Raw genomic sequence first — 20,877 nt, forward strand, 5'->3', positions numbered from 1 at the left:
GACTTTCTGTTACAGATGACTGGGGAAGGCAGCCTTTCAACAGGGTCAGATTGATATCAGGTCCCAGGGGAAATTGCGACGGACTATTGCCAAGTCGTGGTGTCTGGCGTGTCATGGCTGACACTTTGGGCACAAAGCGAGGGGAGGAATAAAGTGCTGCGTTGGCATCCCACATGACCTGAATCTGCCTGCCGCTTGCTTTTCCTCTTTCTTCAGGGACCGCTCGTCCCAGTTTTTATCTCAGGGTGGAGGATTTGTTATGGTGGCTTTGCTCATTCCCTTTGTGTTGTTTTGTTTTTTTCCTCTACCAAACTATAGATGTGAGACGGCGGACGATCTACGAGTACCACCGCGTGGAGCTGACGAAGACGAGGATCACCAATTCTACTGCTGTGGAGATGATGCCTTTACCCAGTAAGAATATTTAATTGTAATCTTATAGCTCATTCGGTGGTCTGAGTGGGTTCCTTATTACTATATAGCATGAAGACCACTTTCCTGCCTTCCTATCAACTAAACTGAACCCATTGAGTAAATGATCTGACCTGTTTTCTCCTCTGCAGCCTGCCTGCAGTTCACTAGTTGTGGCTCCTGCGTCTCCTCACAGATCAACTTCAACTGCAGCTGGTGCCATCGGCTCAACAGGTCGGACTCCAAGATACTTGTCATCTTTATTCTTCATTTCAATACATTATTTCCTCATTGTATTTTGTTTGGAGGTATACCACACATTGGATGGAGGTAATTACTTATACCTGCAGGCTCTTGTCATTGCTAATCTTTCCACTGGGCCTTCATTACGTATTACGCAGCCAGGTGTGTCAGATACCAACTAACATCACACTGCTCATTTCCTCGGGAAATACACATTTGCCTTCTTTCCAACAACCAACAGAGAGCCGTGTCTCCTTGATGGCAACTCCAGAGGTGATTGTGGTCATTTGGCTTCTCATGCAACTAAATCCCAAAATGGTCTGCATCCACCATCAAGTCATCAAACCACAACAAATATTAGGGCCTCTCATCAGCTTGGTTGTTTAGAATTAAGTGGTGAAAGTTTCTTGAACAGTTTAAGAAGTTAAGAAGCTTGTAAAGTCTGACTTCTTTTGTTTGTTGTTCTGTCCAGTGTTTGTCTCACTAAGTGTTGCAGCTAAATGTATGTTACTGTCTTCAAATGGAGTATAAAGCCTCATTTAGGAAGTTTTTCAGACTGCAACGGTAAAGTGGATTTTTAGGTCAACTTTAGTTTAGTTGGTCAAATAAGTTGCCATTTAGTTGATGACAGTGGTGACAAATCATGGTGTAAAATCTAAAGTGTAAAGAAAATGTCTAGTTATGTGATGAATGAAATGATCATTCGGCTGATTTCTTAAATTTACAGGCAAACAAATACCCATGTTTGAAGTACTTATCAATTGTAGTAGAATTAATTTTATGGGACTGCATATCAATCCCAGTATATTCTTCTCCTACAGTTGTGCTTATCAGGAAAGTGAAGCGACGATACAGCAGCTCATTCTAGTCACACCTGTTTTGTCAGCCTCTGCTTCACTTTTTATCTCATCCTTCCTGTCTCCCTGCACTTCAAACCAAAGTAAATATTTGAGCTGCTAAAGAAGTGTTAACGTTCCTCCCCAGAATTTCCTGACAGCTGAAATGTGAGATGTGGTGAGGTTTTGTTTTGTCGAGTAGAAAGGGTCTTTGTGAGAAAGACAGGGAGACGAAGAATTAATCCTCCACTGAAGTGCAGAAGGTTTCAACTTATGCATGTTCGCTCTCTTGATAATATCTGAACATCAATTCTTCAGAGTTGTAATGGTGGTTTAAGTTTCTTTTTACTTTTCCGTATACCTAATATGAATGTATCACACTGCTTTTTATGGACACATTTATTCTGAATGCCATTTTTTAATGAGGAAAAATACCCACAACACTTTTTTTTTTTATGGGAACATTATTGTTTGTAATTCTCTATTTGATTCACTATTGGCTTTGTATCCTTAATTCCTGTGCCTTTTACATGGAGGGAAACAGAATTACCATTAAGCGACATGCAAACCTGTTACCAGCTCAGCGATTTATGGACGCCGTGGAGAGATACTGTACGCCTGTGGCAGTGATCTCATTAAGAGGCATTTTAATTAGCGCTCTTGCTGTGTTAATATCTCATAGATCATCCAGACTCTACCCTTTGTATCCTTCAGCCACCTCCTTTAGGGGGGGGGGAGGCAAACGGACCTTAAACACGCACTGATTAAAAACCATAGCGATCCGCTGGCTCCAGGGTTAATGAAAGGCTCTGACATTTTAAGAGAACAGCCCTAATGAACTTCTCTCGCTGTAAAGTGCTGGGAAAGGGAGAACGCACATCCTCTCATCAGGCTGAGTTACAACTTGAATCTGTTTGCTGTGGCAGATGTGTACAGCTCCTCCAGGGGCGACTTAAAGAAGCAGGACAGATGTGGCAGTGGACTGTTGGTGGCTGAGCAACATTGATGTTGCATTTTAATCTGTAGTAGAATACAGATTATTTTTCATGTTAACAAGATTCAAAATTCTGTTCAATTTTGTGATAAGTCATATTTAAGCTTTGTTTATTATTACCAGTGTTAAAGTCTTAATCTCTTAATTTCTTACTGTTATAAGTCAACCTTTCTTCATTACAAACAAAAAATCTGTCATTGTTAGAAGTAAAAAGTCTTGCACAAAAGCAAGATTGGAGACATCTGGATGAATATTCCAGTTGAATTGTTTGTTTTTGTAGTCTGCAGAATCATCATGAGACTCGATTGCAGTCTGTAACTCTGAACTCAAACAAAAAATATTTCTCTCAAAAATGTGATATTAAAAGACTTATAGTCCAATATTTCCAACTCGAATGCTTTATACTTCCTGTTGTTACATACCAAAGTTTTGTTTTGTCCTTGGAAATAATAAGTTTTTTTCTTTTTCTAGTTGTAAAATCAGTAAAGAGAAACATACTTTGACTAATTGTCACAATTCACACATTCAACTTTTCAAAAGTCCTGCCTTTGAAGCAGTAAACAGGAAGGCCACATTTCAAAATTAAATATTATTCGTCCTGTTCCAGGACTGACAAATTGGGATTTGCAGTTATAACTGATAACTTCATATTCTTTACTGTATCTCGAACAGGGAATAAAACAGTGCATTTAGAACTTGTTGATGTTATGATGCCCAACAGAACATGACAAGGTTCCAATTAAAATAGAAATATTTAGAAGATCCTCTTTGAGGAAGCAGAATACATTTATCATTAAAAAAAGACACACACGTCTCATTTCCATGTGAATTTGAATCTACGGGAAGTGTGAAAATGTTTTAAATAGTCCAAAATGACCAACTAGCTTTTATAAAAAAAATATCTTTATTAGTTGGTATGGAATGGATAATACTGCAGTGAATGTAATAGATTGTTCTTTTCCCTGCACAAAGTAAGTGTATATTCCATGGAAGATTGAGAATGAAAAGCCTATAATGCAGCCCATCTATCCTGCTGTGTCGTTTGCAACCTGTGCAGAAATGATCTCCCTCATCAGTTCATTTATATTCAAATGAAGTACCTCAGCCCATTTCTAATTAGAATCACTGTGGCTCACTGTGTTCGGCGGTACCTGGCTGGGATGGATGCTATCGAGATGGTACAAAACAAGCACTCCCAGGAGGGACAGGTTAGCCCAGACCTGCTCAGTATTATTGCGTCTCATTCTGCTTCCTGCGCTGCCCTTTCGGGTGGTGAAAGCAGTTTGAGGAAAAGTTGGGGGATTAAGCGGAGGAATCTGTCTCGCCTGAATGAACAGATGGGCAGAAATGTGTTGTGGGGGGTTGAGGAATAAAAGAAATGGGATGATTAGAGATGTAGCAAGATGGAGATGGACCCCTTCAGATAAAGCCATTACCATCACAATGTGTTCACCAGAAAATAAGGCCTGCTGGGGATACACAAAGTACAAACACCACCGTGCACCTACTTTATGAGTCACAGGCGCTTTATATTTGTATGATTCTTTTGTGAATGGCGCGCAGTGTGTGAGAGAGTTTGCATATTTACTTTTATTCCCAGCAGAAAGAATGAGAAGAAGTTGTATTTCTGATCCGTTTACATCAAGCTGGATTAGTAGCTGCCGCCTCAATTACTGCCTCATGAGGTTATAAGAAGTCTCACACCGCGATGCACTGTTGATTTAGCACCACCCTCGTCCCGAGGCCCCCGTGCCTGATTGAACTTTGCGGCTCTTCGTACCGCACAAAGCTGCTCCCGCCTTAAGCTCAGGATTCAGACCTCAGAGGGTGGCGCTGGGTGGGAGGTACAGATGTTTGCTGAACAGCTTGAATCAGTGAAGAAAAACTGAAAGTATTATTGGTTGAGGCTAAACTGTGAGAATATCCCCGGTTAGAATCGGATGGTGATTCTGTGTGGCATTTGCATGTTTTCACTGTGTGCTTGGGTTTTCTCATGGAACTCCACTTTCCTCGCAAAGTCCAACAACATGTGTTTGAGCTTAAATACTGAATCGGGATGGAAAATATAGATATAGAAGAGATCTTGATTCAACTTTCAGGTTCTGTTGCTATCGTTTGCTCATGCAGTTTATTTGTGAAAGGTGTGAAAACACAGCATGTAGACTGCTGGTCTGATCCCATGCAAACTGTGGAGCAGTTGTATTGAAGTATCAACATATATCCAACCAAACCATATTTAATTGTTCTGTGCTGTGGAGTCATTCATTATTATGGACTTTCATTGTAAAAAAAAAAAAAAAAAAAAAAAAAAATTATATTGTATATTGTATTTAAGCACGTCCGTGGTATTTCATATGGTTTAGTCCTAATATACAACATAAAACTCTTCCATATGACTTCTGCTCATGTTTTTGGTCAAATGTTGAACATTTGAATGCAGAGTGAATCACTATAAGATGCCATGTTTTATTTTATTTTTTCCTCCATAAGATTTGGAGGTTGTCACTTTTTCTTTAGTGTCTCCATTAGGTTGACATTTTCCGGTAATTGATATTACTGCTTTGGACAAAAGGGCTGTTATATAATTTGATGCACGCGTCTCTGTTTCAGTTGCAATAACTCACCGTATTTCAGGGCAGCGTCATGCATCATTAGCATGACATCAGGCTGTTAATCAATCTTGTATCTTTTGTGAAATGCGAGATGGTTTTATTTGACAGATGACTGTCCTTTTGAGTGACGGCTGTTTGCGTTGCCTGTAGATGTTCCAGTGGCTTTGACCGCCATCGACAGGACTGGGTGGACAACAGCTGTCCAGATGAGGTGAACATGAATGATAAATTATCAACTGAGCCACTCTGTCATTTCACACATTGAAGTTTGTTAATGATATAGCCCCTTTATGTGATGGATGCCCTTTTATGCTCTTGGTTTGCATGACAAAAGAGTCTCACTTTATTTGTTTGTTTGTTTTTTTTCCAGACAAAGGACAAGATGTGTGACATTGTGGACACTACTTACCTTTACCCCTTCACCACAACGAACGTCGCCAAAACAACAGCCAGAAGCAGAAATGCCACTGCAGAAGGGGACACGCCTTTCACCTCCCACCCTCCCACCAGCGTCCCCACTGAAGGTAAAGCAGCTGGATGAAGGCCACGGCGCTCACCGTGCAGGATCCCTGAACTTGCTTTAAATCAAGCAATGATGGATGCTCTGTTCTGGCACGACGTTAAATGAAGTGCATTTGCAGGAACTCTTCTATATTGGTATTGACGTGTTTCCACTTTCACAACATGCCCGAGACATTTCTCTTGTTCAGAAAATGCATTATTATGCACTGCTAGCTTGCTACTTAAGCTGAAAAAGAAATAATTGCTGATGGCAGGGAGTGGAGCAAAGCGCCGAAACAGTGTTTGTGCCAGTGCAGATTGAATCAGGACAAATCTCACCTTTCCTAAATAAGCACAAGCCTGCGATCGACTCATTCAGCTCTACTGGCTTATAATCATACTTGAAAATATCACCTGATCATCCTCTCACTGTACCAAAGCAGTTTATCAATTTACCAGTTAGCCAGTCTGTGCCAAATGTTGCTTTTGAAGTGTAATAGAACTGAGGAACAGAACTTTGTTGCAATAAGTAGATAATTATTTTGAATGGATTTTGAATTTAGTTGTTTGTTTTTTAAATGGCTCCCTGAAAAAGCTCATTACTGAATACGATCTCTTTCAAAGACAACTTTTAGCACTGAAGACATTTTTTTCTGGTAGTTGTTCGACATTCAGAATGAATATACATTATCAGAAGAAAAAAAATCAGAGCAGAGAAGAAAAAGTCAAATTCACCCATTTTAACACCAGATTCACAAATCAAAATGTGCTTCCATTCATGTTTTAATTCCTATATTTCAATATAACAACAAGGACAGGCACACAGCTTAAATCATGTGAATGTACTTAATCAGGTTCAGCTTTCCAGCATTTGTGTCCTTTGACCAGAGTATGTATGCGATATTCAATACTGTAAAAAACACTTATCCATCCACCCATATTCTTTCCCTCCTGGTCCACATGGCATCACACTTCCTCTTGCTCTTCTGGTGGGGCCCAAATTCGCTCTGAGGCCAAACAAGAAATATAATCCCTCAACATGGCATGCATAAGAAATTATAACAACACAAGCTAAAAGTGCTGTGCGAGGTAAATCTTCAAGGTCTAACAAATGCAAATATATGACTCCAAGTATTGCATTTTGAAATCAATATATTTGAATTATATATACACAAAAAGCCAAATGTCCTTGTTGACGGCAATAAGGAAATTTATGAACATCAGGCTTAACCTGTACACTGCAGAATGAGAGGAAAAGTTCACTTCATGACATCACTTAATATTAATTTTAAGTGCTTTTTAAATCTCTTGCGTGAAAACAGCCAAAGCCCAAAGAGTTTTAACTTCCTTTGACATTGCACCCTACAGCATTGTGCACGTGACTCGCTGCACCCCAGCAGGAGGCTCACCCAAGCCACACTGCAGCGTGATTTCTGGAGTTATCTAATGCAAATTCACTTTGAAAGTCGCGAGCATGCTTCTATTGCTGATGATGGGAAATCAGCCAAGGTGTCCTCTAAGCTTTGTTTACTTCTTTTCCTTTGTCTCTTGACGGCAGAGTGGCGAGTCACCTGAATTGATAGTCCCAATTTTAAGTTAATTTCTCTTTTTATAGCATTCAAGCAATTTATATCTGTAAACAAGTAGTTTATTCTTGATAGTCAACTCTAGTTGTGATTATATTGGATCACAATGACTTGAAGCTTCATGTATCATCATGCTGCCATATAAACCACTGATCAATAGTAAAAGCAAACATGTTGTTCATTACTTTTCTGCTTTTTCGTGTACTTGTGTTGTCTGTCTGTGACCCCATGCAATGAGCTAATGGACAAACAGTTATTTCAGACGTCCACTCTAATCACTGTGAGGAATGAATTCACTGCGTTTTTTTGTTGGGTTTTTTTGGCTTAGTGGAATTGTTGCAGGATGTGATACAACCTAAAATATTTATTTCCAATGCCTGTAAAAAGCGTAGCCACTGAAAGAAATGAAAACATGGAAAAAATATATAATTTATCTTTGGTTGATTCAAGTAAAAAAAGCAAAAATTAATGGAGCTTCAACGAGTAGGAGAATGAAAATGATATTGCTTGAAGCAGAGGTTTTCAGGCTACTTGTGTATTGTCTCACTAAAGGTTTAAGATGGAATTCTTGATTTAATCATGTTTAACACATTACGAGATATGATTGTTAATGGTTGATATGAAAAACAACTCTTCTTGTTTTACCAAAATCTGGTATGTCTTTTTGTACAGATGGAAAATATTGTTACACGTAATATTTTTGCACTAAACTTTATTTTATCGTAACAAATGTGATATAAATAAATGTAGTGCAGTAAAAAAAAAAAAAAAAAATTCACAAATTTCTTATCATGATGAAAATGGAAGAAAAGAAATCATGCCATGAAATGGCAGCCCCTTGACCTCCAAAGTAAAATATTAATCTCTTTGAGTCTTTCAGTCTATGAATCCTAGAAATCAAGGTCATTTGGTTAATTTCCCACATTGTGAGCCGCTTGTGGGCCGTTCTGTGTGCAGTTAGCATGATCTCCCTGTGCTTTAGCCTCTCACTGTCTAAAAACATGCACAAGCACCAATATGGAGGTCAGTGTGTGTGACGGTTTGTCGCTCTGTGTGTCCTGCCTTTGCCCAAAGTCAACTGAGATCAGCACCAGCACCCTTCGAGTTGGGGTTATGTGTTTTTTGAGCAAAACTTACTCCTTCCACTGGTGAACGGTACATTTTGGAAAAAAAAATGTATCCATGGTTTTGGGGAACATTAAATCAGCACGAATTTGTCGGACAATTCAGACTGGCACAGTTTTTCGAAAACAATGAGCGTTATGTTCACAGGGGTTTGACCTCGCCTGAGGGGACGTAATGGGAAAAGTTGGAACAAGGGCTGAAAAGAAATACTTTCTTCTAACTGCACACAATCAGCCTGAAAAGTTGTTTTGCTTTCACCTTGAGTAAAAGAAATTAAAGGTTGATATTAGTTGCCTTGATCCCTGACAGCTGAACTCTCAGTATCTTCAATTCAGCAACAGATTACCAATATGCTTTATAGTGTGTTGTATGTTTTTTTTATTCTGGCTTTCTCTTTTATTCTCTACAGCTTTGTTAAATCTTTATTTGATTTTTGAACTTGAGCTCCAAAATAGTATCTTTTAAAGCATTTAATCCTTCATAGCAGCCCTGCAAAATATGTTGTTTTTTTCCCCATCCAAATAACCTAAAGCAGACTCTTTTATACTGCTGGAGTGCTGCATCTACTTATTCCACTCTACTTAAATTCCACTGATAATTTTTTTTTGTCTCTCTCTATTTTAAGACTTTATACATCCTCAGCTGGGTCATCCACTAGTTCATTTTCTCAAAAAGGCATTTGCCTTCATGGCTGGCTCGAGCAAAGGTCAAACTTTCCCTCATCACACCCCCATTAATCATCTGGCGGGGTGCCAAGTTTAAACTGGCATCGCTGCTGTAACGAGGACAGATGCAGCGAGTTCAGGGAAGGGTGTAGAAAGTGTCCGGCGGCGAGGTGAGACACGACGAGCGGGCCCGCAGATCAAACCGGGGCGTGGCGCGAGGACGAGCAGACCTACTGGGGGATGAAATATGTGGTCCGTGCATGTGTTGGTATCCGAGAGGTCGAGGGGGCATCCTATGGTATTTGCATTTGTTCCAGTGGACTGTCGGACACGTACAGCAGATCGGTTTCCCCGACCTGTCTCTTCAGCTGCAGGGGTCAAATGTCAGGGTCGGGTGCAGGCTGGGGGCGGGGTGCTTGCACGTGCTGGCGACACGCAGCTTGAAGAGAGCGTGAAGGGGAAAGGGCGACGAGGTAAGCTCGGGAGGGGAAATGTAAACGTACGGATTGAAACATCTGAGCTTTTAAATCTTCTGATATTTGATTTCAGGCTGCAAAATGAAATATTATAAGGCAGTGAGCCACTGTTACCTGTCCTATCAGCCCCGTGACGCAAGACAGCTGGATCGAATGACAGTCTATCATCGACGAGCTCCGCAGAATCATGTATTGTTGTAAAATTACACCTCTTGATTAGGCACACAGCTAGGGTCAGGTTGTTATACTTTTAAACTCAAGTGTGAAAATAGAATAAAGTAACGTAATTAATTTGAATATTGTTTTCTGAAACCTGCTAAACTGCGACAGCTTCAACAACAAATGTACTGTGCCATGCTGTGATCCTGATCTAAACCCGACCCTGAAGAGAACTGTCATCGATTTTTTTTTTCTTTTTTTTCTTTTTAGATTCACTGGATCCCCTCCAAACAAAACCTGATAGTCAGCAAATACAAGCCATAACACAAAAAAAAAAAAAGAACTATGAACAAAAAATGTTTGATGTAATAGTACAAAACAACTATTTTCTTATGCTCGATTCAGGCATATAATTGAAATATCACTTATTTTCTTCATATTTTTCTATGCAACTAAACTCACAATTGTGCAATCTTAAAAAATAATAACATTCCAGGGGATATTTGCATTAACTTTATTGCATGAGGGAAAATGTCTTGAAATCCAAACCGATCCCATGTTATTTCATATTTATGGCCTTCACTCTGGTGCAATTCAGACTCGGTCAAAAATGTTTCCGAATGTCATTTCCTTTAATGATTAATTTCATGCACTGAAACATGGCTGCATTCACACGTTTTGAAAATTGAAAATCTTTTGCATTTGATCATTCAATGAAATACACTTGGTGGTATATGTGCCAAATTTCCATAATGTGAATCCGATGGTGTGTGTAAATGCATCCTACCCTTGCAGAAGAAGTGGGTCATACTACATTTCCATATTTCACAAGTAGTGTTAACCCCAGACAGCTTTTCTGTGTTGAATAATAGATGCTGAGCCATTATATTCAAAGCATTAATTTTTAACGAGATTTTAAGCAAGATGGCTCACTAATTAAAGATGGTTAACTGGATTTGGAGCCTTTGGGGAGTTATTTATATTATCTGAGCTTCAATAACAAGCTACAAAGAGATTCCTTGATGATTATGTCTGACACTAATGGTTGCTTTGTCTTCATCTCTTCACAGATGACACCAAGATTGCGCTTCATCTCAGAGATAACCAGGGTATGTATCCTCCGCCACACTGTTGCGTCAAAATAACAGAAGCTGTTGCGGCTGCTTGGCTCTCTTGTTTTCTTAATGCCTGCATTTGTCTCCCTGCCTGCCTCCTGGTTTTGATTTTACCACTGAGGTATTGGTCCCTGATTGCTTTTTTATCTTTACGGCGGACGTATGGCTCAATCAGCTGATAAACTTTATCCAGCCGCCGACTATAATGTTTAACTGTCCTCTGTGGGCCGCAGCGATCAATTACAGTGTCTGGACGGGTGTGAGGCAAAGCAATAGGGAGCAGAGGCTTTACGGCCAAAAGTTACAGCTGTGGTTGGTTATGCTTTTGTTTGAAATGTAGTGTGGGTTCAGTCAGACAAGGCAGGACGTACTTTACTCCCAGATTCCACCACAACCAAATATATCACAGAATTTTTGACATACAAGGTCAAGGTTGCCAGGTCTGAGACTAAACAAGCTGAACAGCCACTAAAAAAACCATCCCAAAAGCCAGCACAACACAATTAATAAATATGTCCATATAAAACCACATAACGGTTTGCAATGCCCTACAGTATGGCTGTCACTTGTAATGTGTATTATGTTATTGAAAAAAATAACAACATAGTTAGTCAGTGTTCCAGCATTTAAAGCATTCTTGCCACAAAACGTATAGATGTGTTCTGTTATTATATCAGATTCAGTTGGGAATTATGCATATTTGATAATTATCTTCTTTTTTTATATTTCTAGATTGTCAAATATAGCGCGAGTCCTGGCAACTCTGTACAAGGTGCAACTTACACATGCGCTTTTGATTTTTTTTAAGCCATTGACCTATAGAGTATTTGAGTTCATCACTTTAATATCTTGCCCATAAAGAATCCCACCCTGAGAGCTATGTTTGATAAGATTTGATTGAGAGCAATTCCATTTCAGCTCTAAATCATCATTGCTTCATTCAATCATTGCAGCAGAACATTGCCTGCATGAGAGGTGTAAAAGACAGAAATGATCCCTCGGTCCAAGGTTGAGGCTTTTTTTATAGTTCTGTGTGAAAGTGCATCATTTCTTACAGTTCCTCCAGAATCCAGCCCTTTTTTTTGTATTCTTTAGCTGCTAATTAGTCTGAAACATCCAAAGTCCTGAATTGACTTTGAACCCCATCAGTCTTCCCAGGTAGCCCCTCAAATGTCTCATTTCCTGCTTGAGAGGAATTGGAAATCCGCCGCTTCTATCACACTTTCATTACACAAGCGCTGCATGTCTCCCATCACTCCAGCCCTCTGCGCTCTGGACCTGAAGCTGTGATAATATCGCGCCGCATTTTCTCATGCATCTGAGCCTTTATCACCGCATACCTGACAAAGGCAGTGAAAAGGAAATGTGAGGAAAGCTTTGGGGACACGCAACACAAAGAACATGAAATTACCCCCATATGGCTTTGTTTAAAATCAAAGATGACAAAAATTATATCTTTGACATCGGGGCCCTTGTGAAGGTGTGATTAGTGAGGCCGTGGTATAATTTTCAACATTCAGCTTTAATTTCCAGCTGTAAAACCAGAGAGGCCACTGACCTTGACTGTGGTTGAAAGGTTGAGGTGATTACACCTACAATCATTGAGCAGATGAAGAACAACACCAGCAAGCTTGTCATTTTCTCGGGATGTGCTTCCCAGCCACCGCCGCTCCTCAGCACCTGTTTACAAAGGGGCTGAATTAGAGGTCTGCTCAGTTTTGTATTGTTTGTTTCCGGAGACCCATTAGCGGAGTGGGAGAACAGTTGTACCCCTGTGCTGCAGCTGTGGCACTAATGCAGAGCAGGAAAAGGACAGATTGGCTGCTTTTCCGCCGCTCTCAACAGCTCTAATGCATTTTATTGCTGTCGAAGAGTCGGGCTGTCCATTAGTGCTCGTTCAGTCTCCTCAGGCCCAAGCAGTCATCAGGATAAAGCTAATTTAGCAACGCATTCAATCCGCTGAGGACCAGCGCTGCTTCTCTCGCTGTGTCCCTGTCACGGGCTGCATTGTACTGATATTCACAGACAGAAGCACGGAATTATTCTTAGCCACGCTGGTGTTGGTGTGATCGACTCAGTCAGTTTGGTCCAGATAAGGGTGAGTTAAAATATGCATGCATGCATAAATAAATAAATAAATAAATAGGACTTTTCTTTTATTGCACATTGTGGTGTTATACATAATTACACATTGTGGTGCTCTTTTCCTCACGTGCATCGTATTTCAGTGTAAAGTGTACAGTGTAAAGGGTTGCCATCTGAACACTGGCGTGGACAAAACAAACAGGAGCAGTTCTCAGTCCATGTTTAGAGAAGCTTTGATAAGGATCAGCTCAAGTCTGTGCAGCAGGTGTTTTTTTTTTTTTTTTTTTTTGCCATATTTGCAATGGAAAAATGTCTGCCACTGATTATGTTCTCTGATCATGAGTGCTCAGACGGTAAAGCCCAGCTAACACCCCAGAAAACCACAGCCTGCTGCATTCGAGCTTCCATCTGAATAAGGAGACGCCTCTGAAACCGTGTGGCCGTGACGGATGAATAGCAGGAGAATAGATCTCCAAGGAAAACCAAGAAAAAAATAAAATGCCTACAGGCTGTTTGTTTGATTAAAAGCCAAATCGTGTCCCAACATAACACTGCCAAGTTGTGTTCTTTTTAAAGGAGTGATGCTTCTAATACTGTGTATTTAAAATTGACTGACTATATACTCAAACTAAATGACACCATGAAAACCTCCTCCGCTGCATTATGGGCGCTGGAAGTAATCAGTTGTTTTGTTTCAGCACAACAGATTAACCACGCGTAGTGTTACTTTCAGCGAGGGTGTGTGTGTGTGTGTGTGTGTGTGTGTGTGTGTGTGTGTGTGCGTGTGCGTAATGGCTATGTTGACTTGCAGACCCACACACTCGCACTGACTGCCCACACGCATCGGACAGGTTTGATTACCACCCGGTTATTCTGTGTGCTGGAAATCAATGAGGCAGGGCTCCAGGGGAGCTGCTGGTTCGCTGACGGGCTCAGCGAAGGCTGTAGCTGCTAATTAAAACCGGGGTGGAGACTGAGGAGAGGCTGTCAAAGGGGCAAAGAAGTAGAAACCCACAGATATGTGAACAGAGCTGGTCTGAAACCTGTAATAAATCTGCGAGAGATAAAGCTTAAGAGGAATGAAGACCGCCTCCTCACTGCTGGTTTCATTTGTGCCGGAACATGAGAGAACTGTTTGTCTTTGTATTTACCTCTTTTATTCTCACCTAATGTCCTTTTCTGGGTGGAAAAATTGCAGTTGGAATTCACTTTGTGTTTGTGTTTCCTGAAATTGTTTCCCCAAGAGAGGAAAATAAGAGATCCCCAGTGGGTTCACAGAAGGTTGTTTAAAAGAATTCAAAAAAACAAAAAAAAAACACCTGCTGGCTCGACTTTGAGGTTCAAACATGAATGTGATGAAGTGGTTTGCAAACGAGTGACGACCTTTAAGGCTCACTGAAGGACGGACTCATTATGCAGTCTTTTCGGTTTGCAATTCCATGACTGGAGGCTAAAATGTGACTCTTTCAGAATCTATAGCTCCTCTTCCACCTCCTATTTGGACCATACTAACCTTGGCATGGGATTAACTCTTATTCCTACTTATGGGAGAGAAGAACTGCTCATGAATACCTAAAGAGACACAATACAGACTGCAAAAGACTGTGAAACCCTTAACCTTGAATTTCTCTCAAAGTAAAAGAAATGTCATGTTAACCTCCATGGACACATTCAGATGATCTGAAAATTTAATTTTATCAAACTATATAGACTTTTCCTATTGATGATATCTAGCAGATTTAACTTTTGAGGTGTGTGTGTGTGTGTGTGTGTGTGTGTGTGTGTGTGTGTGTGTGTGTGTGTGTGTGTGTGCGTGCGCGCGCGCGTTAGGCTGAAGGGTATTGATGTTTGATGAGTGCCCCCTGGTGCTTTGACAACACAATTGCAGGGTTTCAGCTCTTCATTTCAGGTTTTCCTTCTTGAATTTTTTTGCAGCCAACATTGAGAGAAAGACAAGCTTATGTACATCAGTATATAAAGACTAACAGATTTGTTCTTTGCTTCTCAGCGATGTCAGGTGACAGTGCTGTGGACAAGGTGCCAGGGACACATCCGTTGCATACAGGTCTGATCCTGGGCATCCTGCTGGTGATGCTCATCATGATCGCCGGCGTACTAATCACCATCTACATCTACCACCATCCAACCTCGGCAGCCAGCCTCTTCCTCATCGAGGTGAAGTGTTTTACAGGTTTAGAGCCTGTGTGGAAATGTCACAAATTTGTGCTTTTTTATTTTCTTGGTGGTTTCAGTGTAAATATGGATTTGAAAATGAACTATCCTATATTTGGAAATATAAAAAGGTAGTGCATTTTGTGGTTGCAAGATTATTTCTTTATTTTGTTTCTTGGCAGTACATCTTATACCATTGGAATGTCTGTTTATTCCTCTTTTAATTTTTGTAAACATTGTTAGATGTTAGCACCTGAGCTTAGGATGAACGATTTCCCAGAGTTTTTCTTTCTGTATTATATATGTATTTTCCTTTTTTACATATCAAAGCTATGGTTTTTGTCTGGTAATTCAACAAGTGAAACATTTAAGTTTTCTCACAAATTCAGAAAAATGCACATCACTACAATTTAGCTGGAAGTTTCTCCAACTTTCTGAGATTCTATTGTAACAGTTCCACAGCCAAGTCTCTGACTCATAAATATGCATTGTGATTTTCCGAGAGGAGATGATGAAACTTAGCACAGTCTGTTTGTAAATGAAAGTGGACTTACTGAAGCAGAGTGGGAGCTGTTCTCAGACCACGACACCGAATGATGTTCAAACATCTCAAAAGACAAATGGCACCTCAAAGTCGTCCTTGTCAATATTACAAGGTCACCGTCGCTCACAGGAGCTTCTGGTGTCAACTGTTGTTTTACTCAAAAGAAGCTCCACTGTCCATCAAACTCAGAATTCAAATAGTTTTACGTAATGGAATATTTGTATTTTTTTTAATGCATAAAGACAGTTAAACTTTGGAAAACTGAGGGAGTGTATTGCTCTTTCCACCTATTTGAACCATCCATTCTTCACACACATTCATTGATCTTGATGATGCTGTGACATCTGTCCTGAACTCCCGTCCTGTTCACCTCTGCAGAGACGCCCGAGCAGGTGGCCGGCCATGAAGTTCCGCCGCGGCTCGGGTCACCCAGCCTACGCAGAGGTGGAACCAGTGGGCCAGGAGAAGGAGGGCTTCATTGAGTCGGAGCAGTGCTGAGGGAAGAGGAGGGGGGGGGGGGGGGCGTCTACATTCCTCTCAGCCCTCTTCCTATGCCGGCCCTCCTCCATCCTGCTCCATGGGAACTTCTCACCAGGAACCTCCAGGACGTGCTCACCAGCGGAGGAGCTCGGTGCGCACAATGACTTGTTCAGACTGTGGCGTCGGCCCATCGAGCAGCCGATGGGACTGCATGCAGCAGACAGTGACGTTAGGAAGGGAGGAAATCCGGGCAAGTTGATCCTAGACGAGCCCTTTGTTCAGCTTCTTTGGGCAAGAAACTGACCTGCCGGGACTGAGGGAGGGGAGAGCGGGGACGGTTTAAAGTTCATACTGTGGCCATCATGTTGCTGTGGAGGTATTGTACAGCCTGACTGCCGAGATGATGATGTTGATGGCATCTGAGGGTTGGAGCAGGGTGAAGTATACAATATATATTTTCAGAAACAAGTATGTGAACAGAGATTTCCACTTCATTGTTGGTGGGGTTATACAGTATAGGCCTTTGTATATCCATCAAGTTTTTACTTCTTTTCCTTTTCCTTCCAGTGCTTTGTTTTCACCAGGGTTGGCACATTTATCTGTACAGACCGTCGGTATTGCTTTTCAATACCATAGCAGGCTTAATTGACTTTTCCACTCAGCGGAGGCCGCTCGTCGTGATGTGAGCAGTGTTCCTGTCACCGCCACTAATGACAGCAGGGAGTCAAGCTCTGAGCATTCGGCATCGCTGGGACATTTGGCTGTTTTTTTTGTTTTTTTTTCCTGCTCACTGACAATATCTGTGTTTTACTTGGGTGATGGGCACACTATGTTTCCCTTTGATTTTTTTTTTTTATTGTTTATTATCACTTTGGATTCATTACTGCCGTGCCATTTTATTCCCGACTAGACTTTGCACAGTTTTGCCATGCACACTTTTTTTTTTTTCTTCAATTTACATGTGGTACTAATGCAAATTTACAAGACAGGCGCTTGTGAGTGTGAATATATTTTCTGACGTGTGATTCATACGTGTGTGAATACAGACGAGCCGTTTACAGTGGAGATTGGATATCCACCTGCTTTCTAGGTGCGTACGTTTGAGCTGGCTCTGCACAGATGACTTTTCTTGATTATATTCAGTGGAATCTGGATACAGCTTGTGTGAGCCGGAAAACACACTGGTTTGAGTGGATTTCTTTTTTTTTTTTTTATTTTCTTTTCTTGTCAGAGCGGAGGTTCAAGTATGGATTCATTTTATTTTTATTTTTACATTGCCAAGCATAACCAGTTTTGTGTTCATGTGGAATGATTGGCTCATCCATGTCAACACAATAATTGTACATACCAAGGCCCAAATATTTGCAGATTCAGGTAACTCAGAGCAAACATTTGTCGTATAGCAGTGATGATACAGAAGAACTTTTTTTTTTATGTTTTAAGAGTGGCCTTTTTTTCTCTACTTTTTTACTTAAATGTGAATACTGTCGGAGTTAGTTCAGTCACAGTTCAAAACCCATTTTGAACCCTCATTTATACTGTTCAAGATTTCACAGTTCATGTTTTACACCAATGATTGTAGACTCGTTTTTTTGTTTGTTTTTTTAGAGACACTAAATCTCGACATCCTGGAATTCTACTGAAAATTAAATGTGCAATATTACATCCATTCAACTCGAATGCATTTAAAAAAAAAAAAAAAAGGAAAACAATCATCCGAATTATTGTTAGTCACATCTCGTCACCATTGCATTGAGACCAAAGACTGATCAGCATTTAAATGAGCTATATTCTGAAGTATTTACCTCAGCTTCCACCACAGCCTCCATTGCCTCACTGCTCACAGTGATAGTTGTGGTCTGACTCGCATTTTCGTGTCATTTTAAAGTCTGAGGATGTCTTTAGAGTTTTGACTGGTTTTAATACCCCGGACGTTACTTTTGACTATTTGCTGAACTCCTCCCCTCGTAGCAACTGTCCAATCATAGCCAAGAGGCCAACATTGTTGATTTCTTTTGTCACATTTGACTAACTGGGAAAGGGTTTTGATATCCAAGTTGAGAATATACATCAAAGTATTGTCATCGTTGAGCCTCCAAGGGCAAAGGAGACCTTAAGGCAGCTCCTAGAAAATCTGAACATCTTCCGGACTAATCATATTTCGAGATGACTCTGTCTGTAATAACTAAATAAATTAAATTAAGGGTGACATAGTCTAACTTTATTATCCTAGCCTCTTCAGTTTGTTAACTTTGGAAAATGACTGCAGTAATTTCAAACTAAATTCCAAATTGTAGATTTTTATAATGACCTTTCAATCATGTTATTGTGTGTTAGCGTCGATGAATGACGATGTTGTTGGTGATTTTTCTGATATATGGTGACTGATTTGGTTTAATCATTCTGTTACAATAAGTTTCCAGATTCCAAGCTTCAATAATGCGTCTTTGGTTTGGTGTGTTTTTATATCATTCCTCTCAAAACCCATATATCAAAGGTAACACCTTTTTAAAAAATTCTATACTGTATATTACACAATTGAAGTAATAACATCCTGTAACTATTAGCTCTGATGATCTCTGCTAAACTGTACAAAACTAACCGTGAGCTGATGAGCATATTAATCACTGTAAAACACAATTACACTGTTTCAAAAGCATAATTTCTAAGCACTTAAAATGTTTACTGCCAAAACATATACTCAGCCCACTAAGTTTCAGACAGTGATATGAGTTTTAATGACTAAACAATGTTTTTAGAGGAGGTAATATTTTACATGAAAGTTGTTTGGAGTTTTCAATTATGAACTTTAAGACGTGGGAATATTCTCCTTTAACAAGTGATGTTATCAGTTCCCTCAAACCTCGAGGTGAAGTTCATTTTTAGATGTTCAGGGTGACTCGCTGGTTTTTTTTTTTGTTGATTCTTAAACAGTGACAATAAATTCTATTCTTCTTTCTATTCTCACCTTCAAAATCAAACCACTATACGCACTTAACAACACTAACCAAGTTGCGGGGTTTAGTTAACGGCCATCTTGTTTGTCTGAGATTAAAGTTTTCACCTTCTCAGTAAGAACACACCTCGTCCAAAGATGTAGTCGAGTTTAATATTTCATAATTGCCCTTATTGACAATAACACTAATATTGTCTCATTGGTGTCGACCACAGATACAATTTCCTAATTTAAATGCCCTTTGCACAAAACTTTTAGGTTTGAAGGTCAGTGACCTCAGCGATCGGTCCCTGTGGAGGAAGACTTGCTTGCTGTACGCTGCCACCTGAAACTGCAAGTGTTTTCACAGCCACAGTTAAACTGGGAGTGGCTGACGCTTGAATTTGTTGGTCTGCCGAAGCTGAAACAGTCATATCTTAGAAACAGGAACAGGTCAAGCAGCAGAAGAGTTTGCTTGCTTCAAACAGGCATGACTAATTGCCTTCACTCCTTTATTAACATGTTATTTTAGATGGTGAGTAGCAGCATAGTGGTTGTTGTTAAGATAAGTACCTGCTGTGTGCTCTTTTTTTCTTATCTCATGAGTTGGATTCACTGATGTTGAATCACAGATTCAGCGACAATCCATAAAAGTTCAATATATAGAAACGAGAATGGGAGCCTTCTTCCATTTCTGACCTTGTTTTATCTCATGACACTTCATAGCACACAATAAGACCACATGGTATCATAGCTGTCTGTAATTTCTGTAACTACTGTTGTTTTGATTACATTTGAAATAATAAATAATGTTGCTAAAAACAGCCACGCTTGTGTGTCTGGTGTCTCGACACAAAATTGTTGATGTTTTCATTAAAGCTTGCATTTTTAAATGCTATTGGATTGCAATTTTCCCCTTTTAGTTCAATTAGGCAGAAAATATTGATTCAATCAACGGAACTGTGCAGCTGAAAGATTACATTTGCCTTATTAAAAGCTAAAGTACCACCATCATTTACGTGGAAAAATTCATAAGAGAACACAAATGTGTATGAAAGCCAATGTTTTTGCTGTGCTCAATTTCAGTAAACCCACAAAATCCATCCTCACCTCTATGGGGGGAAAAAAAATGCAATTTTCTACTTTAAACACTCTATTGGCCCTGAGATATAAACCTGTGAAAAATGCTGTGTGCCCAGTTTCTGTGGAACCCTTGCATCAGGTAGATAGTGCCTGTCTGCAGACGGAGCGGATGCAGGTCGGTGAGAGAAAGCTGAGTAAACACGACGGCAGAAGAGACATGGAGGCGACTTCAGCAAATTGGGAGCAAAGCAGATTTAAGAAACGTGATATCACACTGATCTCCGACTTTCCAATTTACGGTGTTGAGACAAAGGCAGCTCAGTGGTATAGTTTGTAAAGTATAGTGCTGTTATTTAAACAGAATGACCAGTGTGTGCTACAAAATGCAAACCACTGCATGTTTTCATTGTAAACAAGAAAAGGTGGGTGTTAATGGCTGGGCAGCCAGCCATTGCAGTTTACAAATCAAGTTAATGAATCTATGTTAAGCAAGGTCATACCAGTGCTGTGGATTATGCCGTTGGCCCGAGCTTTACTGCCATCTCGTGGCCAAACCAGAGAGCTGCAGGTTGTTATGGAAACGAACGCTTCACGTTTATTACTAATATTTCCATTAATATTAAGTAGTGGCTGACAGCTTTTTTTACACACTTTCTGCAGGTATTTGATTCCATCCATATTGCTTAAAACCAAAATAAAGAATTAAGATTAGATTAAGATTCCATAAGAAAAGAAAAACGTTGTACAACAATGTATAGCATGCCTGCTTTACAACATGATTTGTCAGATTTATGTTCAAAAACAGATATGATACACATATATTTTTGACTGGAAATAGCATTTTTTTACAAAAAA

The 20,877-nt window shown here is 40.1% G+C and overlaps 1 protein-coding gene across 1 annotated transcript in view; it reads left to right on the forward strand.

Annotated features, from left to right (window-relative positions):
• The window catches only part of plxdc2b (plexin domain containing 2b), a 93,816-nt gene extending 74,064 nt beyond the window's left edge, over positions 1 to 19,752 (forward strand). The window contains exons 8-14 of the mRNA XM_080515010.1: positions 319 to 414; positions 564 to 645; positions 5,247 to 5,307; positions 5,467 to 5,620; positions 10,679 to 10,717; positions 14,817 to 14,983; positions 15,903 to 19,752. Coding sequence (XP_080371136.1) covers positions 319 to 414; positions 564 to 645; positions 5,247 to 5,307; positions 5,467 to 5,620; positions 10,679 to 10,717; positions 14,817 to 14,983; positions 15,903 to 16,022 — 719 coding nt within the window. The 3' untranslated portion in view covers positions 16,023 to 19,752. The remainder of the gene's footprint in view (positions 1 to 318; positions 415 to 563; positions 646 to 5,246; positions 5,308 to 5,466; positions 5,621 to 10,678; positions 10,718 to 14,816; positions 14,984 to 15,902) is intronic.
• The last annotated feature ends 1,125 nt before the right edge of the window (positions 19,753 to 20,877 follow it).

The sequence above is a fragment of the Blennius ocellaris genome (assembly GCF_963422515.1).
Source record: "Blennius ocellaris genome assembly, chromosome: 19".
Lineage (NCBI taxonomy): Eukaryota > Metazoa > Chordata > Actinopteri > Blenniiformes > Blenniidae > Blennius > Blennius ocellaris.